Source organism: Trachypithecus francoisi, unplaced genomic scaffold (genome assembly GCF_009764315.1).
Source record: "Trachypithecus francoisi isolate TF-2019V2 unplaced genomic scaffold, Tfra_2.0 Lachesis_group3, whole genome shotgun sequence".
NCBI classification, from domain to species: Eukaryota; Metazoa; Chordata; class Mammalia; order Primates; family Cercopithecidae; genus Trachypithecus; species Trachypithecus francoisi.
The window spans coordinates 86,956,856-86,980,594 of record NW_022681468.1 but is presented as its reverse complement, the minus strand read 5'-3'; the positions used below and the strand labels follow the sequence as shown (position 1 = coordinate 86,980,594).

General features: G+C 41.1%; 1 protein-coding gene and 1 pseudogene across 2 annotated transcripts; one reads left to right on the top strand and one right to left on the bottom strand.

Moving 5' to 3' along the window:
• Positions 1 to 11,994: 11,994 nt before the first annotated feature.
• LOC117070114 (putative ubiquitin-conjugating enzyme E2Q2-like protein) lies at positions 11,995 to 21,173 on the bottom strand. The gene is given in 3 exon segments (XM_033188805.1): positions 11,995 to 12,232; positions 20,808 to 20,862; positions 20,864 to 21,173. Coding segments are annotated over 3 exon segments (285 nt in total). The 5' UTR covers positions 20,932 to 21,173; the 3' UTR covers positions 11,995 to 12,070.
• Positions 13,964 to 15,676, top strand: LOC117070113 (annotated as a pseudogene). Its single transcript, XR_004431771.1, has one exon. The product of XR_004431771.1 is annotated as a transmembrane protein 98-like (transcript).
• Positions 21,174 to 23,739: the final 2,566 nt, after the last annotated feature.

Here is a 23,739-nt window from a genome sequence, read left to right as displayed (position 1 = left end):
TTTTTATTCGGCTGGGAACATCGGCAGACTTGCGTCTAAAGAGCCGAGCTCCCTGAGAAAGAAATACTTGGCCTTTTAAAGGCTTACAACTTTAAGGGGTCCACGTGAAAGGGTTGTGATAAATTGAGCAAGCGTGGGAAACGTGACTGGGGGCTACATGCATCAGCTAACAGAACAGAAAGTTTTACAATGCATTTTTCATACAGTGTCTGGAATTTACAGATAACACAAGCAGTTTAGGCCAGGGGTTGATGTTATTATTATTACTTTGTTTAACTCCTAGGGCCGGGTGGTAGTGCCAAGGTTGTCTGGCTATCTTACTTTTGTTTCTTTCTCTGTTTACTCCTGTCTTGTGAACTAGGCAAGGTGGGGGAGGAGGGCAGCAGGAGTAGTAGTGGTCTCCTTCCTTACTTCCTCAGGAAGCCTCTGGATACAGTTATACAGGACCCACTGGCTCCTCATTATTCATCATTTCTCAACCCACTGCCATTGAGTTTCTGCTTCTGCCGTTCTGCCATGACCAACACATCATCGAATGTCACGGACCCACTTAAGCCACTCCAGAATTTCCTTGGGACCCTTTGGAATTTGTCTCTCTTGGGCCTCCACTCCCAATCCCTAGGCGACCACCAGTCTGCTTCCTGTCACTATAGGTTAGTTTGCATTTTCTAGATTTTCTACAAATGTAACCACACAGTATGTCCTCCGTTTGTTTAGCTACTTAACTCGGTACAATAATTTTGATATTTACCTATGTTTGTGTGTATATATTGTTATTTTTTTCTGAGTAGTATTCCATTGTATGGATACCATAATTTGATTATTCATTTGTTGATTGAAAAATTGGGGTTATTTCCAGGTTTTAGCTAGGATCACCCAATACCAGTGAGCCCATTGGGTTTCCAAACTCACATTGTGGTTATTTCCTCAGTTCCAGAATGCAGAGTTTGAATAGACAAACTCCAAACTAGCAGAATCCCTACAATGTTTCCCTGACACTGGGACATAAGACTATTCTGGTAGAAAAGGCCAAGCAGAAACCACTAGAACTTTGTCAACATACACAAATAGTACATCAAAAGCAATACTGCATTCCTGAAGGAATTGTACAGATTACTGCTGCCCTCAAGAACTTGAAAGATGCAGGGGAGGAGATTCTCATCACATCCCATTTACCTTACCTTACTATCCCATTTACATTTAGCCTGTGTAGAAGACAAATGGATGTTAGAGAATTATAGTAGATTAATATAAATTTAATTAGATGGTGATTCCAGTTGCAGCTGCTCTTCCAGATATGATTTCATTGGTGGAGTAAATCAGCATAACCCCTAGCACCTGATATGTACCTATTGAGCTGGCTAATACTTCTTTTTTTATACCTATTAGTTAAGGGCAGCTATCAAGTGCCTTTTATTTCAGCTGACAAGACTGGCAATACACCTTCACAGGGTATCACCTCTAGACAATATAAACTCTTTAGTTTTATGTGATAATCTAGTCCACAAGGACTTTGAATGCACTGTATTCCATAGGATATCATGCAGGTGTCCTATCATTGATGATAGCATGCTGACTTTCCCTGATGAGCAGGAAATAGCAAATACTATAGTCACCTTGATAAGGCACGTGGAGGTCATAGAGAAGGAAACATATCCCCAAATGTAAAAATTCAGAGGGCTGTTCAGTGAAATTTCTAGGCATTAAGTAGTTCAGAACATTTAGAGATGTCATTTCTCTTTTTACTAAAAGGCATAATGCCTAATTGGGCCTCTTTGGAGGCAAGATATACCTCATTTGGACATGTTTTTCTAAACCAATTACTATGTAACTCAAGGCTGCCAGTGTTAAATAAGACTGAGAACCTAAGAAGATTCTGAAACAGGTAATGCTGCTATGCAAGCTACTTTTCTATGTGGGCCACATGAACAACAGATCTGATGGTGCTTGAAATGTCTGTGGAAAATAAGAGTTACCCAACCTAGAGTACAGTGGTGAGATCTTGGCTCACTGCAACCTTGACCTGCTGGGCTCAAGCAACCCTCCCACCTCAGCCTCTTGAGTAGCTGGGACTACAGGTGCATACCACCATGCCCAGCTAATTAAAACAATTTTTGTAGTGATGGGGTCTTGCTATGTTGCCCAGGCTTGTCTTGAATTCCTGGCCTCAAGTGATCTTCCCACCTTGGCCTCCCAAAGTGTTGGGATTATAGGCATGAGCCACCAAGCCTGGCCTATATAGAACTTTTACTGGGTCCTTTTGGGTGAATCACAGCATAATCCTTTGGACTGGGAGAAAATGTGTCATTCTCTGCAGATAACTATTCTGCTTTTGAGAAGCAGCTTCTGGTTTGCTACTGGGCCATAGCAGAGATTGAATGCTTCATCAGGGACCAGGAAATTACCATCCTACCCGAGTTTCCCTCCATGAATTGAATGTTATTTGACCCATCAAGCCATAAGGTTGGGTATATACAGCAGCATCCTATCATTAAATAAAAGAGGCATATGATCTGTCTCAAACAGATTATGTACAAGTTTTTGGCATAAACAAGTCACCCAGATGACCACAACTCCTGTGGCCTCATGAAAAGCTTTATATGCCCAGTTGAGTGAGGAAGGTAAAATGTGACCATGATTTACAGATGGTTCTGCACTCTTGTGGAGCAGAAGCTTCTTTAAGTTGACTTCTGAGACATTTAATTGCTTCCTTGACATTCAGTTTGATAAAATGTTCCAGGCTCATCTTATATTCAAGGAATCTATCATTTCTCCAAGGTGGCCCAGTACTTTTTTTTATATTATTTATTTATTTATTTTTTTGAGACTGAGTCTCGCTCTGTAGCCCGGGCTGGAGTGCAGTGGCCGGATCTCAGCTCACTGCAAGCTCCGCCTCCTGGGTTTAGGCGATTCTCCTGCCTCAGCCTCCCGAGTACCTGGGACTACAGGCGCCCGCCACATCGCCTGGCTAGTTTTTTTGTATTTTTTTAGTAGAGACGGGGTTTCACTGTTTTAGCCAGGATGGTCTCGATCTACTGACCTCGTGATCCACCCGTCTCGGCCTCCCAAAGTGCTGGGATTACAGGCTTGAGCCACTGCGCCCAGCCAGCCCAGTAAGTTTTAATAGGAATTGTAATTTAAATCACACAATGTGGGTCCTGGCAGCAGTCCTTGTTTCTAGGACTTTTCTGTATTTAGGATTGCCAGATAAAATATACAGTGCCTATTTACATTTGGACTTCAGATAAACAAAAAATAATGTTTATATAAATATGTCCCATGCAATATTTGAGACATATACTAAAAAGTTATTCAAGCAAAAAAGCATTAAATGAGACAAAAAAGGACATTTTGTAATGTTAAGTGCCACATTCCACAATGAAAATATAGCAATTATGAATATCTATGCACCTGTAATTTGGAAAAAACCACAGGAAGCTAAAGGAGAAAGAAACACACGAATAAAAGGGAAATAACAAGGCTGGACACGTTGTCTTATGCCTGTGATCCCAGCACTTTGGGAGGCCGAGGTGGGCAGATCACCTGAGGTCAGGAGTTCGACACCAGCCTGACCAACATGGAGAAATCCCATCTCTACTAAAAATACAAAAAATTAGCTGGGCATGATGGCACATGCCTGTAATCCCAGCTACTCGGGAGACTGAGGCAGGAGAATTGCTTGAACCTAGGAGGTGGAGGTTGTGATGAGCTGAGATCGTGCCATTGCACTCCAGTTTGGGCAACAAGAGTGAAACTCCATCTCAAAAAAAAAAAAAAAAGGAAAATAACAAACCATTCTGAGTACATTCAAGTGCACACACAAAAAAGTAAGGATGTAAAAGATCCAAACAATATAATTAAAAAGTAGATATTTTGAATATATTCACATTATCAGTATGTATATATAAATATCTAACTATCTATATAAACTATACCCTGAAAATGGAAGATGCATCTTCCTCTTAAATAAATGTATGGATTCTTCATATAAATTAATCATACAGTAGGGCTCAAGAAAGACCTCAGTAGTTTCATAAGGTAGAAATATTAGGCAAAACACTCTCAGCCCCTAATGCAATAAAATTAGAAATTAAAAACAATAATAAAAAGCCTTTTCACATGGAAATTTTAAAACTCTTAAGCGTCTCTTTATTGAAAGGGGAAATGAAAAAGGAAAGTACAGACTTTCTTTAAAATAATGGTAATGAAAATACTACAAATCTATGTAATACATAGATCAGTAATCAGGAAAAATTCATAACTCTAACTCCTATATTGTTAAAAACAAAAGAATGGAAATAAATTCTCAATTGAAAAATCGAGAAAAATGACAGCAAAATAAAGCAATGACAATGTTCTAATAACACTAAATATACATTTCTTTTTCAACCCAGCAATCCCACTTCTAGAAATTTATTCTGAAGATACAAGAATGCAAAAATGCATATGCACACAAATTCAATGTAAGAGTATTTGTAATTATAAAGTACCTCATAGGGGATTGGTTCAATAAGCTATAGTACACAAACAAAATGGAGCACTATGTAGTTGTTAAAAAAATAACTAAGAAGATCTCTGAACTGATATGGAATGATTTCCAGGAGATATTATGAAGCAAAAAACGTAATGTTCAGGCCGGGCAGGGTGGCTCACGCAAGTAATCCCAGCACTTTCAGAGGCCAAGGCAGGCAGATCACAAGGTCAAGAGATCAAGACCATCCTGGCCAACATGGTGAAACCCTGTCTCTACTAAAAATACAAAAACTAGCTGGGCGTGGTGGTGCACGCCTATAGTCCCAGCTACACAGGAGACTGAGGCAGGAGAATCGCTTGAACCCGGGAGGCAGAGGTTGGAGTGAGCCGAGATCATGCCACTGCACTCCAGCCTGGCAACAGAGTGAAACTCTGTCAAAAAAAAAAAATTTTTTTTAAAGTGTACACACGTAGTATGTTACATGGTGTATAAGAAAAAAGAGAAAATAGAAAACATGCATATATCTGCTTACCATCACAAAAAGAAACAGAAAATAAACTAGAAAACAATGAATTTGGTTATTTACAAGGAGATAACCAATAAATAAAGGTCCCGATTACTAATACGTTTCCCCATTAAAGGGCTCCTGGCAGAAAGGCCTATTTCAGAGCTGGGACATTGTCGTAGTCCATTTATGTTGCTACAAAGAAATACCAGAGGCTGGATAATTTATAAAGAAAAGAGGTATATTTGGCTCACACCTCTGCAGGCTGTACAAGAAGCATGGTGCCAGCATCTGCATCTGGTGAGGGTTTCAGGAATCTTCCACTCATGGCAGAAGGCAAAAGGGAGCCCATCTGTACAAAGGTCACATGACAAGAGAGCAGAAGCAAGAGAGAGGGGACAGAGATGCCAGGCTCTTTTAAACAATTAGTTTTCACAGGTGCTAAGAGCGAGAACTCAATCATTACTATGAGGACAGCACCAAGCCGTTCATGAGGGATCTGTCCTCATGATCCAGACACCTCCCACTAGGCCCTGCCTGCAACACTGGGGGTGAAATTTCAACATGAGATTTGGAGGGGACAACTGTCCAAATGATATCAGACATATAGGTTCAAGATAAGCCTAGAGCATCTTGTTTTGCTGGAAATTAAGGAAGCACTCTCCACAAAAATGATGGGCACATGATACAAGGACATAGGAACCAGCTTAAAGGGATCCCACCAGCCAAACCAACTGAACTTCAAAAATAATTAAGTAATGAATTGTAAACCATTAAAAAATATGGTAACTCATGAGCCCAAATAATAATAGAAAAAATGGGAGAGAAGCCAGAGCTCAGTTTATAGTCTATGCCACGGACTAAATGGCAAACACAGAGGCAAATGGGAAATTAGAAAACCATCACTTTGCCACCTTCATAGTAAAGACTGGATCAGACAAGAATAATCATGCTCAACCTAGGGAATAGTGCTGAAAAGCAGCAGGATACTGACATGGACATAAAATGTTCCCCCACAGGCTGTTAACCAGTTGCAAGGGAGAAAACAAAAAGTAATTATACAATAGAGAAATCAGGCAATACCTTGATCAGGTGATCAAAATGAACATCACCGATGAGGAGCAGGTGGACTTTATGTACCTCCAGATGTGATATTCTAAAGAAGGTATGGACATCCCTGTATAGAATTTATAGCAAGAATACATAACCCCAATCTAATCACAAGGGAACAGCACATAAACACAAAATGAGGAACATTTGTTTTTAATCGTGGAGGGGAGAAACTGTATTCTTCAAAAATGTTTATATAATGAAAGACAAAATCTGGAATGCTCCAGATTAAATGATACTAAAGTCATGATGATTAAATGCAATACCTCACCCCAGATTGGATCCTGGAGGGGTAAAAATTGCTATAAAGAACACTGTTAGACAAACTAAAAAAATTGGAATACAGATGGTATATCAGATAAAAGTATTGTGTTCATGTAAATTTATGAAGTTGATAATTGTTCTAAAGTTATATGAGATTTCCACTCTTAGTAAAAATAAGCCAAAGTATTTAGTTATGATGTATGTAACTTACGTTCAAACTGTTCAGAAAAAAAAATTATAGAAGGAGAGAGAACGAATGTTAAAGCAAAGGATAAAACGTTTGCCTCAAACATAAGCTTCTTAAAACATCCTTAAGATTATGTTTACTCCCCTGGGTAAAACTATTACGAGCTTTCTACTGCAAATAAAGTAAAATCCAAATTCTTTATCAGGACCTACCAGGCCAGCAAGATCGAGCCTCTGACGGCCTCTCTTAGATTATACCATGACCCCCACACCCTGCAACCCCCTGTGCTGGTTCATGGAGCTCTCAGATCCTCAGAAACATCCCTCTCTCTCCTGCCTCTGGGATTTTACACATTCAGTGTCTTGGCTTGATAATATCCTCTGTCCACTCTTTATGTCTGACTTCTTTTCATCCTGGCAGTTTTAGCTTAGTGCCACCTCCCCACTCTATTTAAGGTAGGTCTGCCCCCATTCTCTCAGTATCCTTTTCTACCATATCATAACTGTTACCCAACATCCAGGTGCTTAGGAAGGTTATATAATCTGCAGAGTTCACATATCAACCACTTCAATTGCTGACGAAGCTACAAAACACATTTCAGTAAATAAGCATGTTAAAGAGCCCTTAGAAGACATCAATAATGTTGACTACTGTAATCAATCCAGTAGGAAATAAAAATGTTTGTTATTGCCCAACTGCAGCTTACAGTTTTAAAAAAATACTCTTCAAAATATTTTCAGGAGCCTCTAGTTTAAGAAAGTTACTATGGCTTGGGGTACAATCACTACAACTGATACCTAGCAGAATGACAACAGTAAAGGCTGAGGAAGAAGTTCCAGACATTGTCCAATTTCTCATTGCTACCTTGTTTTCTTAGAAACTTACAACTTCAGACAAGAGAACATTAATGCATTAATAAGGCTACCAAAAAAAAAAGAAAGAAAAAAAAAGCCACATAGGCAGTGTTGTCACACATGGATTATAAAATTATATATTCCAGTCATAGTCAGTTAGAAGTACATAAGCAAATGTGATCTAGCAGACAGAGCCTGGGAATCTAGAGGACCTTGGATATCGTATCTAATTCCCTGAGTTTGAGTCTTGCCATCTGTAAAACAAAGAAATGAAAACTTTCCCAGAACGGTTAAGATTAAATGAAACCTGTGGAAACACTGGATACTTTGTAGGCTTTTAAGTGTCTGTCTAAAAAATAATAATTCACTAGGAAACTGCAAAGAATAACTGTAAATTTCCATGTTTTAGTCCAAATTGTGTTGTAGCATATTTACTTTAAGCAAGTAAGCAAGGTAAACTATGTGCACAAGTGTGATTTTCGTTGTTTAAAATGATTTTCAATGTATAAGGTGACTCAAATGGGATCTAATAAGGCACCTCACTTCACTTGGTCAGGAACAATTTCCTGGGTGTCTCTGACCAAGAAAAGAGATGAAGAGAAAGAAGCAGGTTTACAAAGGACAAAAAAGGAAGACACAGGATTAGAATGGGTTAACAAAGCAAAGAATAAACCTTCCCAAAGTGAGCAATGAAGCAAGTGGAAACAAGGAAGGTTGAACAGTAGATTAGGTTCCACCAAAAATCCTCATGCTTAAAAGGAAGCCGAGCCCCATTTGTTATGCACCCAATACGCTCTGTTTGTGCTAACTACATAAAGAAGATGAGGTGGGGCAATCTGGACACAGACCTGGACACTCTGACCTCTGGCACAGAAGGGGCTGCAGGAGTGCTGGGGGAGAGAGGCAGCAGGGTAGTGGAGTCATACCAAGCAACAAGAAAGACAAGGTAGTACATTTTCCACAAATTTCAATTTTACTCCCTTCCCTCACGACACACACACAAAAAGCATTTGAAGGATGGGAGGAAGAAACTGAGATCACAGGGAAAATAGTAAGAGACATTGAAAAGGGCAGGTCTTAGAAATTTACTAGTTTGGGGAGGTCAGAGAACAGCAGCATACAAAAGAACGCTAACACAGTTCTCAGGTTTAGGCATGGGAGACTAGTTTGATTATTTCATTTTGTCCCACTCACAATGACAAGGAGAATTATTGAGGGAACACATGATGGGGCTGATAGAGTGCTAGGAGGTGGATACATGAAAATGTAATTGTCATCATTTTGAACAGCCATGTCACTCCAAGTGAGATTCCCTAACATATATGATATACAGACAGATATATGAGTTTGAAACTCTGGAGATGAATGCGAATTTAGGAATCCCTGGAACACAGGTCATGACTTCAGTAATGGGAGTTAAAGATTACTCAGAGAAAGCACAGAATGAGAAGAGAATAAAAAAGTAGTCCAAGGAAGAAGGGATCAGAGGAGACCAAGGCAGGGTAATAAGATCAAAACAGAAGAAAGGAATATGATGGAGGTCCCATTAGATTATCATGTCCCTTCCCAGAGGACAGGGACATGCCTTTTTTTGTCTTTTATACCCAATTATCACAGGGCCTGGCACAGAAGCCACTCAATGTTTTTTTAATTGTATTCTACTATTCACAGTTTGCTGTATCCACCAGGTGAGAAAAAGTAAGTATAAATAAGCACAGATATGGATGTTTTAATACTGTATACTAAAGGGGCCAGATTATACACAATATTTTATGCCTTACTTTTTTACTTAATATATCTTAGAAGTTTGCACATGCTTATGGAAGGACTGGCTGCATTTCTTTTGATCTACAACAGAATATTCTATTATAAAACTGCACACTATAATTTTTATTTAACCAACGCTTTATTGGTCGACATTAAGAATGGAGGAATGTTTCCACAAGGGAACAATCAACAGTATCAAAATACTGCAGAGGGGTCAATTTGGGGACTAAGAGAGGAGCCACTAGATTTGGCAACTAGGAGATAAATTTTAGTGCAATGATGAGGGCAGAATCCAGATTACAATGAATTCAGTGAAAAAAGGTAAAGACATGTAGCTGATTCTCTCAAGAAACTAGGCTATGATAAACTGGCAAAGTCTGTAAGAGTGGAAGGTGAGTTGTTTTCTCCTTCATGTAAATATATTTACTTTTTAAAACACTAGGCCCAATTTTATATCCTACTTCATTTAACTTTATGAACATGTTTATGTAATGTTTTAGACGGTGAAAAATAACTCATTTCTGCTATTATAAAACTGTTATCTTTAGATGTTCACAAGCAACTTCCTAAAAGGAGGTAGCAGTAATGGAGCTATGTCTATCATTCTTTCCCATCAACCCCTTTCTGGAGATGTAAACATGTGTCTATCTAGCTTTTAATTAATTTTTACCTCTTATCTTCATGGCTCTCCATATAAACCTTAACTCTTTTTATGTATATGTATATCTATATCTATATCTAGAGAGAGAGAGAGAGAGAGACAAGAGAGGGTCTTGCCATGTTGCCCAAGCTGATCTCAAACTCCTGGGCTCAAGCACTCCTTCCACCTTGGCCTCGCAAAGTGCTGGGATTATAGGCATGAACCACTGTGCCCAGCCTCAGCCTTAACTCTTAAAATATCTTCAAACCCATGTTCTTCAGTTCTTATTTTTAAGAACATTTGTGTTTAAACCAACTATAATTTATTTTGACAAAAATTGGAGTTAAGACTCAAACTTCCTCAAATGGTCAGCTCTCCTAAGACTATTTACAGAATAATCTATCTTTTCCCTATTAAGTTAAAATACCATCTTTATCTTATACTAAATTATCATTAGTATGACTCTGGTTCTAAACTTCCATTGCCTTTATCTGTCTGGCCCAGGGCTATTCCACAATATTTTATTTAATATCTGGTTGAACAAATCTATTCTTTATTATTTTTTATTACTTACTCTTCTAAACAAACTTTAGAGTCATTTTGTCAAGTTCCAAAAATAAATCTACAGGGATTTTTTTTTTTTTTTTTTTTTAGACAGGGTCTCATTCTGTCACCTACACTGGAGTTCAGAGGCATGATCTCGGCTCACCACAATCTCTGCCTCCCAGGCTCAAGTGATCCTCCCACCTCAGCCTCCTGAGTAGTTGGGACTACAAGTGTGTACCACCACACCTAGCTAATTGTCATCTACCTGCCTCAGCTTCCCAAACTTTTGGGATTACTAGTGTGAGACACTGTGCCCAGCAGAAATTACATTTATAAATTAATATGAAGACATGGTGATAACTAACATATTTATAATATGAAATCTACTCATCCAGCGACATAGAATGCAAATCTTTCATTCCACTCAGCAAAATTTTGTCATGTTCTTGATAAAAGTCCTGCACATGTAAGTTTATTCCTAGGTATTTAATGTTTGCTGAAAGACTTGAAAAAATACTTTATCACTATGTCTCCTATGTGATTATAGCTAATATTGGGGAAGGCTATTGATTTTTATATAACAGAGCTTTTAACCAGCAATCTTAAAAATTGTTTTTTTTTTCAGTTGGTTCCTTTAGATATTTTTAGGTAAACAATCATGTCAACTTAAAATAATGATTGTTAGTTTTCTATAAAGATTATGACATCATAAGAAAATACAGTAAATGCTTTTTTTTTTTAACTTTTAATTTTTTAGAGATGGAGTCTTGCTCTGTCGCCCAGGCTGGAGTGCAATGGCATAATCTCGGCTTACTGCAAGCTCTGTCTCCCAGGTTCACACCATTCTCCTGTCTCAGTCTCCTGAGTAGCTGGGACTACAGATGCGCCTGCCACCATGCCTGGCTAATTTTTGTATTTTTAGTAGAGATGGGGTTTCATCGTGTTAGCTAGGATGGTCTCGATCTCCTGACCTCATGATCTGCTTGCCTCGGCCTCCCAAAGTGCTGCGATTACAGGCGTGAGCCACCGTGCCTGGCCTAGTAAATGCTTTTTAAAAGAATATAAAACTATAGAGACTATGACCTCAACTATTTAAACATATGTATAAGGGTTTTGTATTTTACTAGTAAAGAAAAAATATACAAGGGTAGAAAATAGCCATCATGTCAACAGTGATTATATTAGGTAGAAAAATTATGAGAGACTTTATTTTTTTCTTTTCTTTTCTACATTTTACAATAGATTGCTTATGAGTTTTATATGCTTATGGTTGCTTATGAGTTTTATAATAAAGGTTTTTAAAATTTTTGCAACATGGAAAGTTATACTTCTTTATATACTAAAAACAAAAACAAAACTTCCTATTTGAATACCTTTGACTTTTACTGCAGACTTACAGACCCTTGAAAGAAAAGGCAATTCCCTCACACTAGTTCTGGTGTGACTCTACCCATCTCTCCCTTCACTTCTACCTTGGTCTTTTTTCCACCTCCCACCTTGGCTAGTCGTCTCTACCCAAAATGCTTGCTTGGCTTAATGGTTAGAATTCAGGGAAAAAGAGATCTTGAATTCCTAATCTAAACTAAGGTTATACGTGAGGGAAATAATAATAAAGAGAAACTAGGTAGTAAATAAGATTTGAAGGACTTAAAATACCCAGACTTTAATTCCTCTAAGATTATAGTCATTAATCATGCTTTTATATCATATTATCTCTTAACATTTAATTTCTAAATATAATGTTCATGAGGAAAAGAGAAAATAGCTTGGATTTCTTCCTTACTGAATGGTTGTTCTTGGTATCTTCTAGGTGTTCCAGAACTGATGTCAGATTTGGCTCATCAGAGTCCACAAACCATATTGGTGAAGACGATTAATAGGATTCCTGTTTAGCACAGAGACACCTGTGTTAAACGTTTACATACAGACTAACCCAAATATGCAATTAAACCACACCACTAAATGGCAAGATGACCATGGATTTAAACAAAATGTATGGGGGAAAAGGCAACACATTAAAACCCATGCGAGGAGCTGGACTTTTGAGACAGCCATTCTCCTTGCATAGCACTGTCTGCTGCTATAGCTCATAGAAGTCAACAATTTTCTTCAACACTGGTAGGCAGCCTCTAAATGGCCCCGATCACCCTCACCTCCTGCCATTCATACCCTTGTAAAATTCCTGCCCCTGGACCTAGTGACTCACTTCTAACAAAGAGAATGCAACAAAAGTAATAACATCACTTCTGAGATGAGGCTACAAGGAGACGATTCCTGCCTTGGTCACCCTTCTCCTGCTCTTTCCATTGCTCCCTCTGATGGAAGCCCGTTGCCATGTGATGAGTTGCCCTATGGAGAAGCCCACATGGCAAGGTATTATAAAAGTCCTCTGACCACCAGCCATCTAGAAATGGAGGCCCAGTCCAACAGCCTGGGAAAATCCTGCCAACGTGAGCTTGGAGATGGATTCTCTCCCTATCCTGCCTTGGGATGATCATAGTCACGACCAACACCTTCACTGCCTGGTGAGAGGCCAAGCCAGTGAACCCAAGGTAAATTGCACAGAATCCTGACCCACAAACTGTGAGATAATGTTTGTGGTTTTAAGCTGCTAAATTTGTTACAGAGCAATAGATAACTAATTCAAATACCATAAAATTATAATATTTTGTTCTATCACACAAACCAAGTAATACCAAGAAATGCCATTACTATACATATATTTTTGAAACACAATTACATGTGATTTCTTTTAAAAAGCTAATGAACTAAGCATTATGTGCTTTTACCCACTAACAGACATTTACTCTGTTACTTTGTATTGTTTTCTATTATAAATTGGGGAGAAGCCATTATTATATATTAGCTTCAGAACAACTAGGTTCAAGTCATGGAAAACAATTTCGCACCAACAACTTTAGGAAACACTGCTTTGAAAACTATAATCTGAATTATAGCTGAAGCCACAGAAGCCAAATATTTACCAAAGGTTCTTTTAAGAAAAACAAGTTGGCCAGGCATGGTGGCTCACGCCTATAATCCCAGCACTTTGGGAGGCCGAGGTGGGTGGATCACGAGGTCAGGCGATCAAGACCATACTGGCCAACATGGTGAAAACCTGTCTCTACTAAAAAAAAAAAAAAAAAAAAATTAGCCGGGCATGGTGGCACACACCTGTCGTCCCAACTACCCAGAAGGCTGAAACAGGGGAATCGCTTGAACCAGGGAGGTGGAGGTTGCAGTGACCTGAGATTGCACCACTGCACTCCAGCCTGGTGACAGAGAAGGACTCTGTCCCCTCGCCAAAAAAAAAAAGAAAAAAGAAAAACAAGTTGTGTTGAAGGAGGACATCATTAACAGTATATCTCTTCAATAATGGTTTAGTTTACTATTCTCATTCTTCTCATTCCTCTCTTACTGTGTCCCAAATCTCTTTACAGGCTAAAACAAACTCTTCAGAATTAATCCTATTCATAAAGAACACCACTTACTGAGTATTACACTTTCTTCTTCAAATTCTTCAGCATACATTGGGAATACATCCTATGGATCATTTTTATGTGTTTAGTTTTGGGGGTTTTTTTTATTTTTTATTTTTATTTTTTGGCTAAAGAAACTGCAACTCGATTTAGGACCTCATTCCATTAGGTTAGTATTTGTCTAGTAAAGTTCAGCATAAGCAAAATAAAATACGTGTTGTTGCTCTGGACTAAAACCCCTCAAAACCATATTTTAAAAATTACAAGAAAAATTAACTGAAATCATGTTTTTAAAAATCTTGCAGGCAGGCCCGCGCCCACGCCCGGACTTTGCCATCGGCGGGACTGTCGCGGGATGCGCCCCGGAGCCGCAGCCTGAGGCCCTCAGATCTCTGCAGGTGTCCTGGAGGAACCTAGCACCTGCCATCCTCTCCCCCAATTTGCCACTTTCAGCAGCTTTAGCCCATGAGGAGGATGTGAGCGGGACTGAGTCAGGAGCCCTCCGGAAGCATGGAGACCGTGGGGATTGTTGCCATAGGTGTGCTGGCCACCATCTTTCTGCCTTCGTTTGCAGCCTGGGTGCTGGTTTGCAGGCAGCGCTACTGCCCGCCGTGAGACCTGCTGCAGCGCTATGATTCTAAGCCAATTGTGGACCTCATCGGTGCCATGGAGCCCAGTCTGAGCCCTCTCAGTTAGAAGTGGATGATGTCGTTATCCTCAACCCCCACATTGAGGCCATTCTGGAGAATGAAGACTGGATCGAAGATGCCTCGGGTCTCATGTCCCACTGCATTGCCCTCTTGAAGATTTGTCATACTCTGACAGAGAAGCTTGTTGCCATGACGATGGGCTCTGGGGCCAAGATGAAGACTTCAGCCAGTGTCAGCGACATCATTGTGGTGGCCAAGCGGATCAGCCCCAGGGTGGATGATGATGTGAAGTCGATGTACCTTCTGTTGGACCCCAAGCTCCTGGACGCACGGACAACTGCCCTGCTCCCGTCTGTCAGTCATCTGGTGCTGGTGACAAGGAATGCCTGCCATCTGATGGGAGGCTTGGACTGGATTGACCAGTCTCTGTCGGCTGCTGAGGAGCATTTGGAAGTCCTTCGAGAAGCAGCCGTAGCTTCTGAGCCAGATAAAGGCCTCCCCGGCCCTGAAGGCTTCCTGCAGGAGCAGTCTGCAATTTAGTGCCTACAGGCCAGCAGCTAGCCATGAAGGCCCCTGCTGCCATTCCTGAGTGGCTCAGCTTAGCCTTCCACTTTTTCCTGTAGAGTTAGTTGTTCTCCATGGCTCAAGAGTTCACCTGTGTGTGCAGAGTAAAGCAGGAGATCTGCGTCAGTTTATGCCTCTGTTGCAGTTGCAAACTGTGGCTGGTGAGTGGCAGTCTATATATCTAATACTACAGTTAGGGGAGATGCCATTCACTCTCTGCACAGAGGAGCATTGAAAACTGGTGGACTGTCAGCTTTATTTAGCTCAGCTAGTATTTTCAAGAAAATTGAGCCAGCATCTAAGAAATCAAGAGGTTTCACATTACAATTAGAATTTCTGGCCTCTCTCGATCAGCCAGAATGTGTGGCAATTCTGATCTGCATTTTCAGAAGAGGACAATCAATTGAAACTAAGTAGGGGTTGCTTCTTTTGGCAAGACTTGTACTCTCATCTGGTCTGTTTCATTTATTTGTATTATCTGCCTGGTCCCTGAGGCGTCTGAGTCTCTCCTCCTCCTTACAGGTTTGGATTTGAAACTGAGGAACTACAAAGTTGATCATTTCTTTTTTATCATTATGCCTGCAATTTTACCTAGCTACCACTAGGTGGATAGTAAATTTATACTTAATGTTAAAAAAAAAAATCTTGCAGATGAAACGATATGATATAAAGTAGGTTTAAGTACCTATTTCAATGGTTCCCAAAGTGCGGCCCTCAGACGCCCAGGTCCAAACTATTTTAACAGGAATACTAACATGGTGACATTTGCTGTAAGGGTGCAAATACAATAGCGGGTAAAAATGCTGGTACTTTAGCACAAACAAAGGCAGTAACACCAAACTACTAGTAGTCATGGTATTCTTCACTATGCACAGGAAAGGTTTAAAAAGGAAGGGCAGGCCAGGCATGGTGTCTCACACCTGTAATCCCAGCACTTTGGGAGGCTGAGGCAGGTGGATCACCTGAGGTCAGGAGTTTGAGACCAGCCTGGCCAACATAGTGAAACCCTATCTCTACAAAAAATACAAAATTTAGCTGGACATTGTGATTGTATGCCAGTAGTCCCAGGTACTTGGAAAGCTGAGGCAGGAGAATTGCACCCAGAAGGTTGAGGCTACAGTGAGCTGTGATCATGCTACTGCACTCCAGCCTGGGTGACAGAACAAGGCCCTGTCTCAAAAATAAAAAGAATGTCTATGATGAAGCAGTGAAAAATTTACTACATTTTTATCCTTGAATATGTCTTTTTAATATTTCAAGTGATGAAATTGGAAGTACACAGGAGCATTCCTACAGACTGCCTGAGAAAAAAACCCTCGTGTCACTAAGTCGTGAAGTGAATTAACCACTTTAATGGAATACCATTTTTACTTGAATGGATGACTGACAAACAATATTATTTCAACGTGGGTTTTTGGGAGACATTTTCTCAAAAAATGAGATTCTGTCATTTCAAGAAAAACAACAGACAGGCCATAATAAAATTCAATAATAAAATTGCTAATAATAAAATTCAAGCTTTTGAACAAAAAATTAGAATTTTAGAAAACATATCCGCCATAGCTTTCCAAAAGTATTCTGATGAGATTGATGGTGATATTGATGAATGTATTTTGATACCGTATAATCAAATGTATCAACATGTAGAAGATCTCGGTGAACCATTATTTTCTAAATGACCAATGTATGATGTTATAATGTCATGCAAGGGTAAAAGATCCAAAGTTCAAGAAAAACCAAGTTTTGATGGAGTATCAAAAAAGAAGTCTAGGCAACATGGCAAAACGCTGTCTCTACAAAAAGATACAAAAAATTAGCCAGGTGTGGTGATACACACCTGCAGTCCCAACTACTCTGGAGGCTGAGGTGGGAGGATCACCTGAGTCCCTGGAGACTGAGGCTGCAGTGAGCTGTGATCAGATCACTGCATTCCAACCTGAGAGACTGGACATTGTTCACATTTTTTCAAGCAAATATCACACAATAAATTGAATGCAGATAAAAATGACATACCAAACATCAAAGAAATTTGCAAAAAATGTAAGATTGTGCTACTACTTTGGGTTTAGAAATTTTCTCATAAAAGCATTTATAACAAATGTGGTGAGCTTTTAAAGAATAGTTTAAGTATTTCCGATTAATTTCTAGTGATAAATACCAATACATATAACCTACATAAACCAAAGCTCCTTGGGCCCTCAATATATTTTTAAGAGTGTAAAGGAGTCCTGATTCCAAAACTTTGAGAACTGCTGCCTTCTCCTCCACTTTCCTTCCTTCCCTAGAATTTCTTCCTTGGAAGAAACATCCCTTTGCCATTCTATATTAACTTATAGAGTTCCACTGATGTCAGTTTTGCTACATCCCTCCCATCTTTCCACCTCCCTCTCTGGACATAAAACCTGACCACAGGACTTGACCAGCCCACCCATTTCCAGTGATCAGCTGTCAAGGTGGGCTAAGCCAAGAAAATCTGGGTTTTCCCTGAGACTAAACTTCTCTTTCTGGGAGATCTGGAATCACAAGGACAAGGTTGTCCACCTTGGGGTAGACAGAATTTATCTTGCCTAAATGGAGAGAGGTTAGGCAAGTTTCTAGAGAGCCAAACTGCTTTCTAGAAAATCAGAAAATACTTTCTGCCACGACTGTGAGAATGCCCATTTTATTGCACACTTTCTAACATTTTTACCAAACTGATAAATACAAGTTGGTACCTAGAAGAAAAAATGCCAGGCATGGTGGCTCACACCTGTAATCCCAGCACTTTGGGAGGCCAAGGCAGGCAGATCACCTGAGGTCAGGAGTTAAGAGACCAGCCTGGCCAATAGAGATGGTGAAACCCCGTCTCTATTAAAAATACAAAAATTAGCTGAGTGCGGTGGCAGGCACCTGTAATCCCAACTACTGGGGAGGTGGAGGCAGGAGAATCATTTGAACACGGGAGGTGGAGGTTGCAGTGAGCCGAGATCATGCCATTGCACTCCAGTCTGGGTGACAAGAGTGAGACTTCATCTCAGAAAAAAGTTTCCATATAATTTGTTTCATCTCTAGAAACCAATTCAGCAATGAGAACTGAAAGCCACCACTTGGAAGGTTTCAAGCATTTAGCTCTACCTGTTGATGTCTAAAGCATTAGTTAAGGTAGAAGCACACACACACACACCCCCCCCATGTATTCAGTACCAGGAAACATGACTGACTAGATGGTACAGTCATCCAACAGAAAGTGCACAATAACTGAAGCCACTGTAGAGAAGTAAGTTATGACACGGATCTACAATATTGTTGAGTGAATAAGCAGATTACAAAAAAAATCTGATTTTTCAAGGGAGAGGGAACATATACAAGCATAGGAGAAAAGAGATGAGCAGATGACTCGAAAAATACAAAATTCTGATAGTGGTACTTTCTGAGTGGTAGAATTATTAGTAATACTTTCTAGTTTTACCTAAAAATTTTCTAAATTTCTTAAAATAAGAAGGTTTTGTTGTCCATATTAGAAAATATCCACCACCCCAGGAAACTTAACCTTCAGCACAAACTCTGCAATATGTTAAAAGTTTGTTCAGTTTTATATTTAAGAGACAATCTATTTTGAAAGACATCTAAAATGATGACCAATATTTAAACCTATGCATTAATATTTTTCAATCGTATGCTTCAAATTTTGTAATTTTGATAAGGTTAAGCTTCATATCCATCTTGAAAACATAAGTTTTCCATTTGTCTTTAAAATATGACCTGCAATATGCCAGTTTTTAAACAGCAAATGGGGCTCAAAAATCTCAATATAAATTCAGGCAGTGTTCCTTACATAGAATGTTTAACTGCTTCTAACACTGCTCTTTTTCATCGGTTATGAAAACACATTACAATTATCTAAGCATCTAATTATTCAGGTCCTTTGTTTCTCCTCCATTCTATTAGTTTTATAGTAATTTTAAGGCCTGTGAGGATGAAGTTGTCTGTGATGGCTACCACAAAGGTTACTGTAAGTGGACAAATTTCAAACAAGTTTATCACCACTACCATCCCCACTATAAAACTGTCTTAATCAAGAGCAACACATTTCAAGGTTAACCAAGACAACCTCTTTACCTGTCACTGCTTAAGAAAAGGATTTTTTGGTCTTATTTAGAAATAACTTTTTGTATCTATTTTTCCCTATAAATCCACTGAGACCAATCTGTGGCTCTATCTCAAGCACCAGCAAGCTAAACTGCTTGCCAGAATGTTCAGTTTTTGTATCTTTCCAAAGGTAGGACACAGCTCTCTTTTGATATCATAATTTTTTGAAAATTGATGCACGAACTTCTTCTTGAAAGTTCAGCTAGGCATGGTGGCTCGCACCTGTAATCCCAGCACTTTAGGAGGTTGAGGCAGGTGTATCACGAGGTCAGGAGTTTAAAACCAGTCTGGCCAAGATGATGAAACCTTGTCTCTACTAAAATTACAAAAATGAGCCAAGTGGTGGCAGGTGCCTGTAATTCCAGCTACTCAGGAGGCTGAAGCAGAACTGCTTGAACCTGGGTGGCGGAGGTTGCAGTGAGATGAGATTGTGCCACTGCACTCCAGCCTGGGTGACAGAGTGAGAATCCGTCTCAAAAATAAATAAATAAATAAATAAATAAATGAAAAAGAAAAGACAAGAAAGTTCAGACATACAGCAGCTGTAATTCTTCTGAAGGCTGGTTATGGGACACATTACTTTTATACTTTGTTGTTCAATAAATGTGGGGTGGAGAATAAAGTAAACTGACAGAACTATCATATAAACTAAAATTCTAAGTGCTCTGACAACAAAAGAAACTTAAAATACACACACACACACACAGAGAGAGACACACACACATGGTTTTCCCTGCTAATCATTTTACAACTAAACAACCAAGTAGCTAACCCAGAGCCCACAAAAGCAGAGTAAAAATTCTAACACCTGGTGAAATAAAAATGCACATATACCCCTGTGAGCTAAAAAAAAAAATGCTTAAGTCTTCAAAGACAGCAGCAACTATAGCTACTGAGAACATCATTGTAAGCAAACCGAGGCAGAGAAAACAAAGGTGCTGATGGGGAATTAAACCACCTAAGCTGCAGAAACCTACTGGATGGTTTCCTAGGTTCCGAGTTGGCATTATCTTTCAGAATGATTTCTGAAAGAGACACATAATACTGTTACAAAGGATCTGGAGAAAGGGATGCCTGCTTTATCACTCTGGCTCTCCAATCATGCTTTACATTTTCACTTCTTACACTCTCTTTCATATGAAGTCAATTTACAGATTTCCATCAAGCCCTTGGAGACCTTTTTGTACACAAGTTCTTGATGTTATCTCTGCACTTTTGACAAATTCTTAGCAGTTAACTTACAAGGCAGTTAAGATTTTTGTTCAAGTACAATATAGTTAGAATAGGTTCATATACTCAATAAAACAAATATTTACTAAGCATTTATTGAGTGGAAGATAAAAAGCATAAAGCATCATTATAAAATATTTTCCCCTGCCACCATAAAAAAAACGTAAAAAGGCTTACAGAATATAGCATAACATGACCAAAGCAAAAATAGCAAGGACTAAAGAGAGGAGGAAGGGAAAATACCAGCATGACCTGAATATGACCCAGAAGAGCCTTGATGGTCAGACCTGTAAAGACAAATTGGGTAGGGTTAAGGGGTGGAGGTCAGGGACACATTCTACAGGGGAAAAACAGCTGACACAGAAGCCTGAAAGGAAAAGCAGGCAGAGCACCTGTACAGGACTCTTACCTGCCGCCTCGACGGTACAATGGGCCTTTCCCGAACACAGCAGCGGGATCGCAGAGGGATGGCTCAAACAGCACCAGAGGCGCAATTCTAATCTTTCCTCCGACAACAACGAGTCCGTTTTCATTGTTAGTTTCTCCTTAAACACAGACTTAAAAACAACTGGCTGAACACGCGGGAACAAGGAAAACCTGACTGAAGAATGAGGCCTTAAAACTTAAGGGCCTTGGGTCCTGGTGCCGTGGCTCCTGCCTGGAATCCCAGCGCTTTGGGAGGCAGAGGTAGGTCATTTAAAGTCAGGAGTTCGAGACCAGCCTGGCCAACACGGTGAAACCCTGTCTCTATTAAAAACACAAAAGTTAGCCAGGCGTGGTGGTGGGTGCCTGTAATCCCAGCTACTCGGGAGGCTGACGCAGGAGAATCGCTTTAACCGAGATCGCGCCACTGCACTCCAGCCTGGGCGACAGAGTGAGGCTGTCGGGGAAAAAAAAAAAAAAAAAAAAAAAATCTGCCTCCCAAGTAGCTGGGATTAAGGCGCCTGACACCATGCCCGGCTAATTTTTGTATTTTTTAGAAGAGACGGGGTTTCACCATCTTGGCCAGGCTGGTCTCCAACTCCTGACCTCAGATGATCCGCCCGTCGTGGCCTCCCAAAGTGCTGGGATTACCGGCGTGAGCCACCGCGCCCGGTCAAAACACCCGAAAATCTTAAAGGCCTTTTCCCTTCTGCGCCTGGGCTCAAACGACGCCAGAGCCGCCCTGCCCCGCCCTGTCACGGTCCCGGGAGCGGGCCGGCTGACTGAGAGAGACCTTGGGTCCCGAGAGGACTCCTGCCGCGCGGGCTCCCACCTCGGGGAGCGGCGACCGAGGCCAACTCGGGCCGGCAGCCCCCAAGCCAGCCTCCGAGGAGCCGGAGAGACGCGCCCTCCGCCTCCTCCCACCCAAGCCTTGCGCAGTCCCGGAGGCCGGGGCCGGGCTAGTCGCGGGAGAAAAAGGCGGGGAACCGAGGCCTCTCCGGGGCAGGCTCCCCTTTGTCCCGGGACTCCGGGCGCCCACTCTCCGCCCTCGCCCTGCCCGGCGAGGCCGCCGCCAGGCGCCTCGCCCTGATATTGCAGTGGAGTCCTGAGCAGCAGCTGGGCTCCTGGTTCTTGTGGAAGACAAAACAGCCAGCAACTTCAGTTTGGCCTTAAACCCTGACATCTTCCTCTCCTGTTCAGCGGGAGGGGCGCGGAAGGGGGAGCCTGTCGGGGGCAGCTGTCATTGCCGCGACCACCCCGGCAACCGAGCTCTGGAGGCTCCGCCTCTCCCAGCCGCCTCAACCTTTGTGGGAGCGCAGATGGAAAATGGCAAGGGGCACAGAGGCCTCTGCGGGAAGCCGTGTGGTGGCCTGGGGGGCTGCTCCCTTTATAACCGACTCCACCAACAGGAGGGGCGGCTCCTGTCAAGCCGCAGCTTAAACGGGCAACAGCACCACCGTCCCCACCATCGCTTGGGAAAGGGCGTGAGAGAACTAGTACCCCAGCCCTCTTGTAGGGTCAGTATCTCCCTTTCTTCCGCATGGAGGTTCTGCCTGATCATTTTCATTTTCTCGCTTTTCAATTATCACACATCCACAAATGTACACTTTCACTCTCATATTGTAATAAAACTTAATTTGCAGAAATTTCAAGTGAATTTGTAATCAACAAAAACAGTGGGCTTTTTGCAATAAGATCTTTATTAAAATTCTGGTTTTTTTTTAAACTATACTATCCTGATGTCTTCTTAAGTTTGCTTATCTCTTTCTTCGCTTTCTCTCACTTGCCTCCTCCAACATCCACATGGAAGTGTTTCATTTAATAATATAAATCCCTTTCTTTTTAGTCTTTTTCTGGGAATTCATCCTAACAGACTGAGCTATCACCTGTATACAAATTACACTTAAGTCTTTATCTGCAGCCCTTGTTTTGCTCTGGAGTTCACCTCCAAGCAGCAATTGGAAGTGAGATGAACTCTACCACTTTCTATCTTAAAATAAAACTGCTCATCTCCACTATTCGTGTGTCATTACAGTTTATCTTCCCAGCTCCCTCATTACAGGGACCATTAGTCTCTCCTACCTGTCCGGAGCCAGGAGGCCCGGAATTAGCCGACCTCTGTTGTTGATCTCGGCAAAGCAGAGGCAAGATGGCACATTTCCGGGTTCTTCATTAACAACCTTTCCCGCGCACGCCTAAACTTTTCTGGTGTGCGCCTAAATTGTTCCCGCACAGTGCAAACATTTCCCGGGCGCCCACCAACGTTTCCCGCACTGCGCAAACTTTTTCCCGCCCAGGAAGATATGCAGCCTACTGCGCAGGCGCCATCCCGCGCCCGGGAAAATTACCAACCAACGGCGCATGCGCAATTGTAATTTGAGAAACCCCGGCCCCCCTCTTACCGCCCAGGCCCAACCTCTTCCCCTGCCAGCCTATATAAGGCATTGCACCGCCACCATTAAACGAGACTTGATCAGGCTAATTGTCTTGTCTCCATTTCTCGTGTTTTCTTGTCTCCTCCATTCCCACTCCCCCTTCCAGGGTCCGTTCGACCGTCCGGGACACCTGGCGCGGGAACAGGGACCTGGGAAGAAGTGAGGAAGAAGGCACTAAAGTCGGCCTAAAGTAAAAGTGGAAGAAATTCCTCCGGACGTCGGACGTCGCGGGAGCCTGCTGCGTTGGAACCAGAGGTGAGTAACAGTGTCTGATTATGGGACAAGAATTGAGCCAACATCAAATTTATGTAGGGCAATTAAAAGAGGCCTTAAAAACACGAGGGGTAAAGGTTAAAAGTAATGATTTAAGTTTTTTGATTTCGTAAAAGATACCTGCCCTTGGTTTCCACAAGAGGGAACCATTGACATAAAGAGGTGGCGTAGGGTGGGAGATTGTTTTCAAGATTACTATAGTACTTTTGG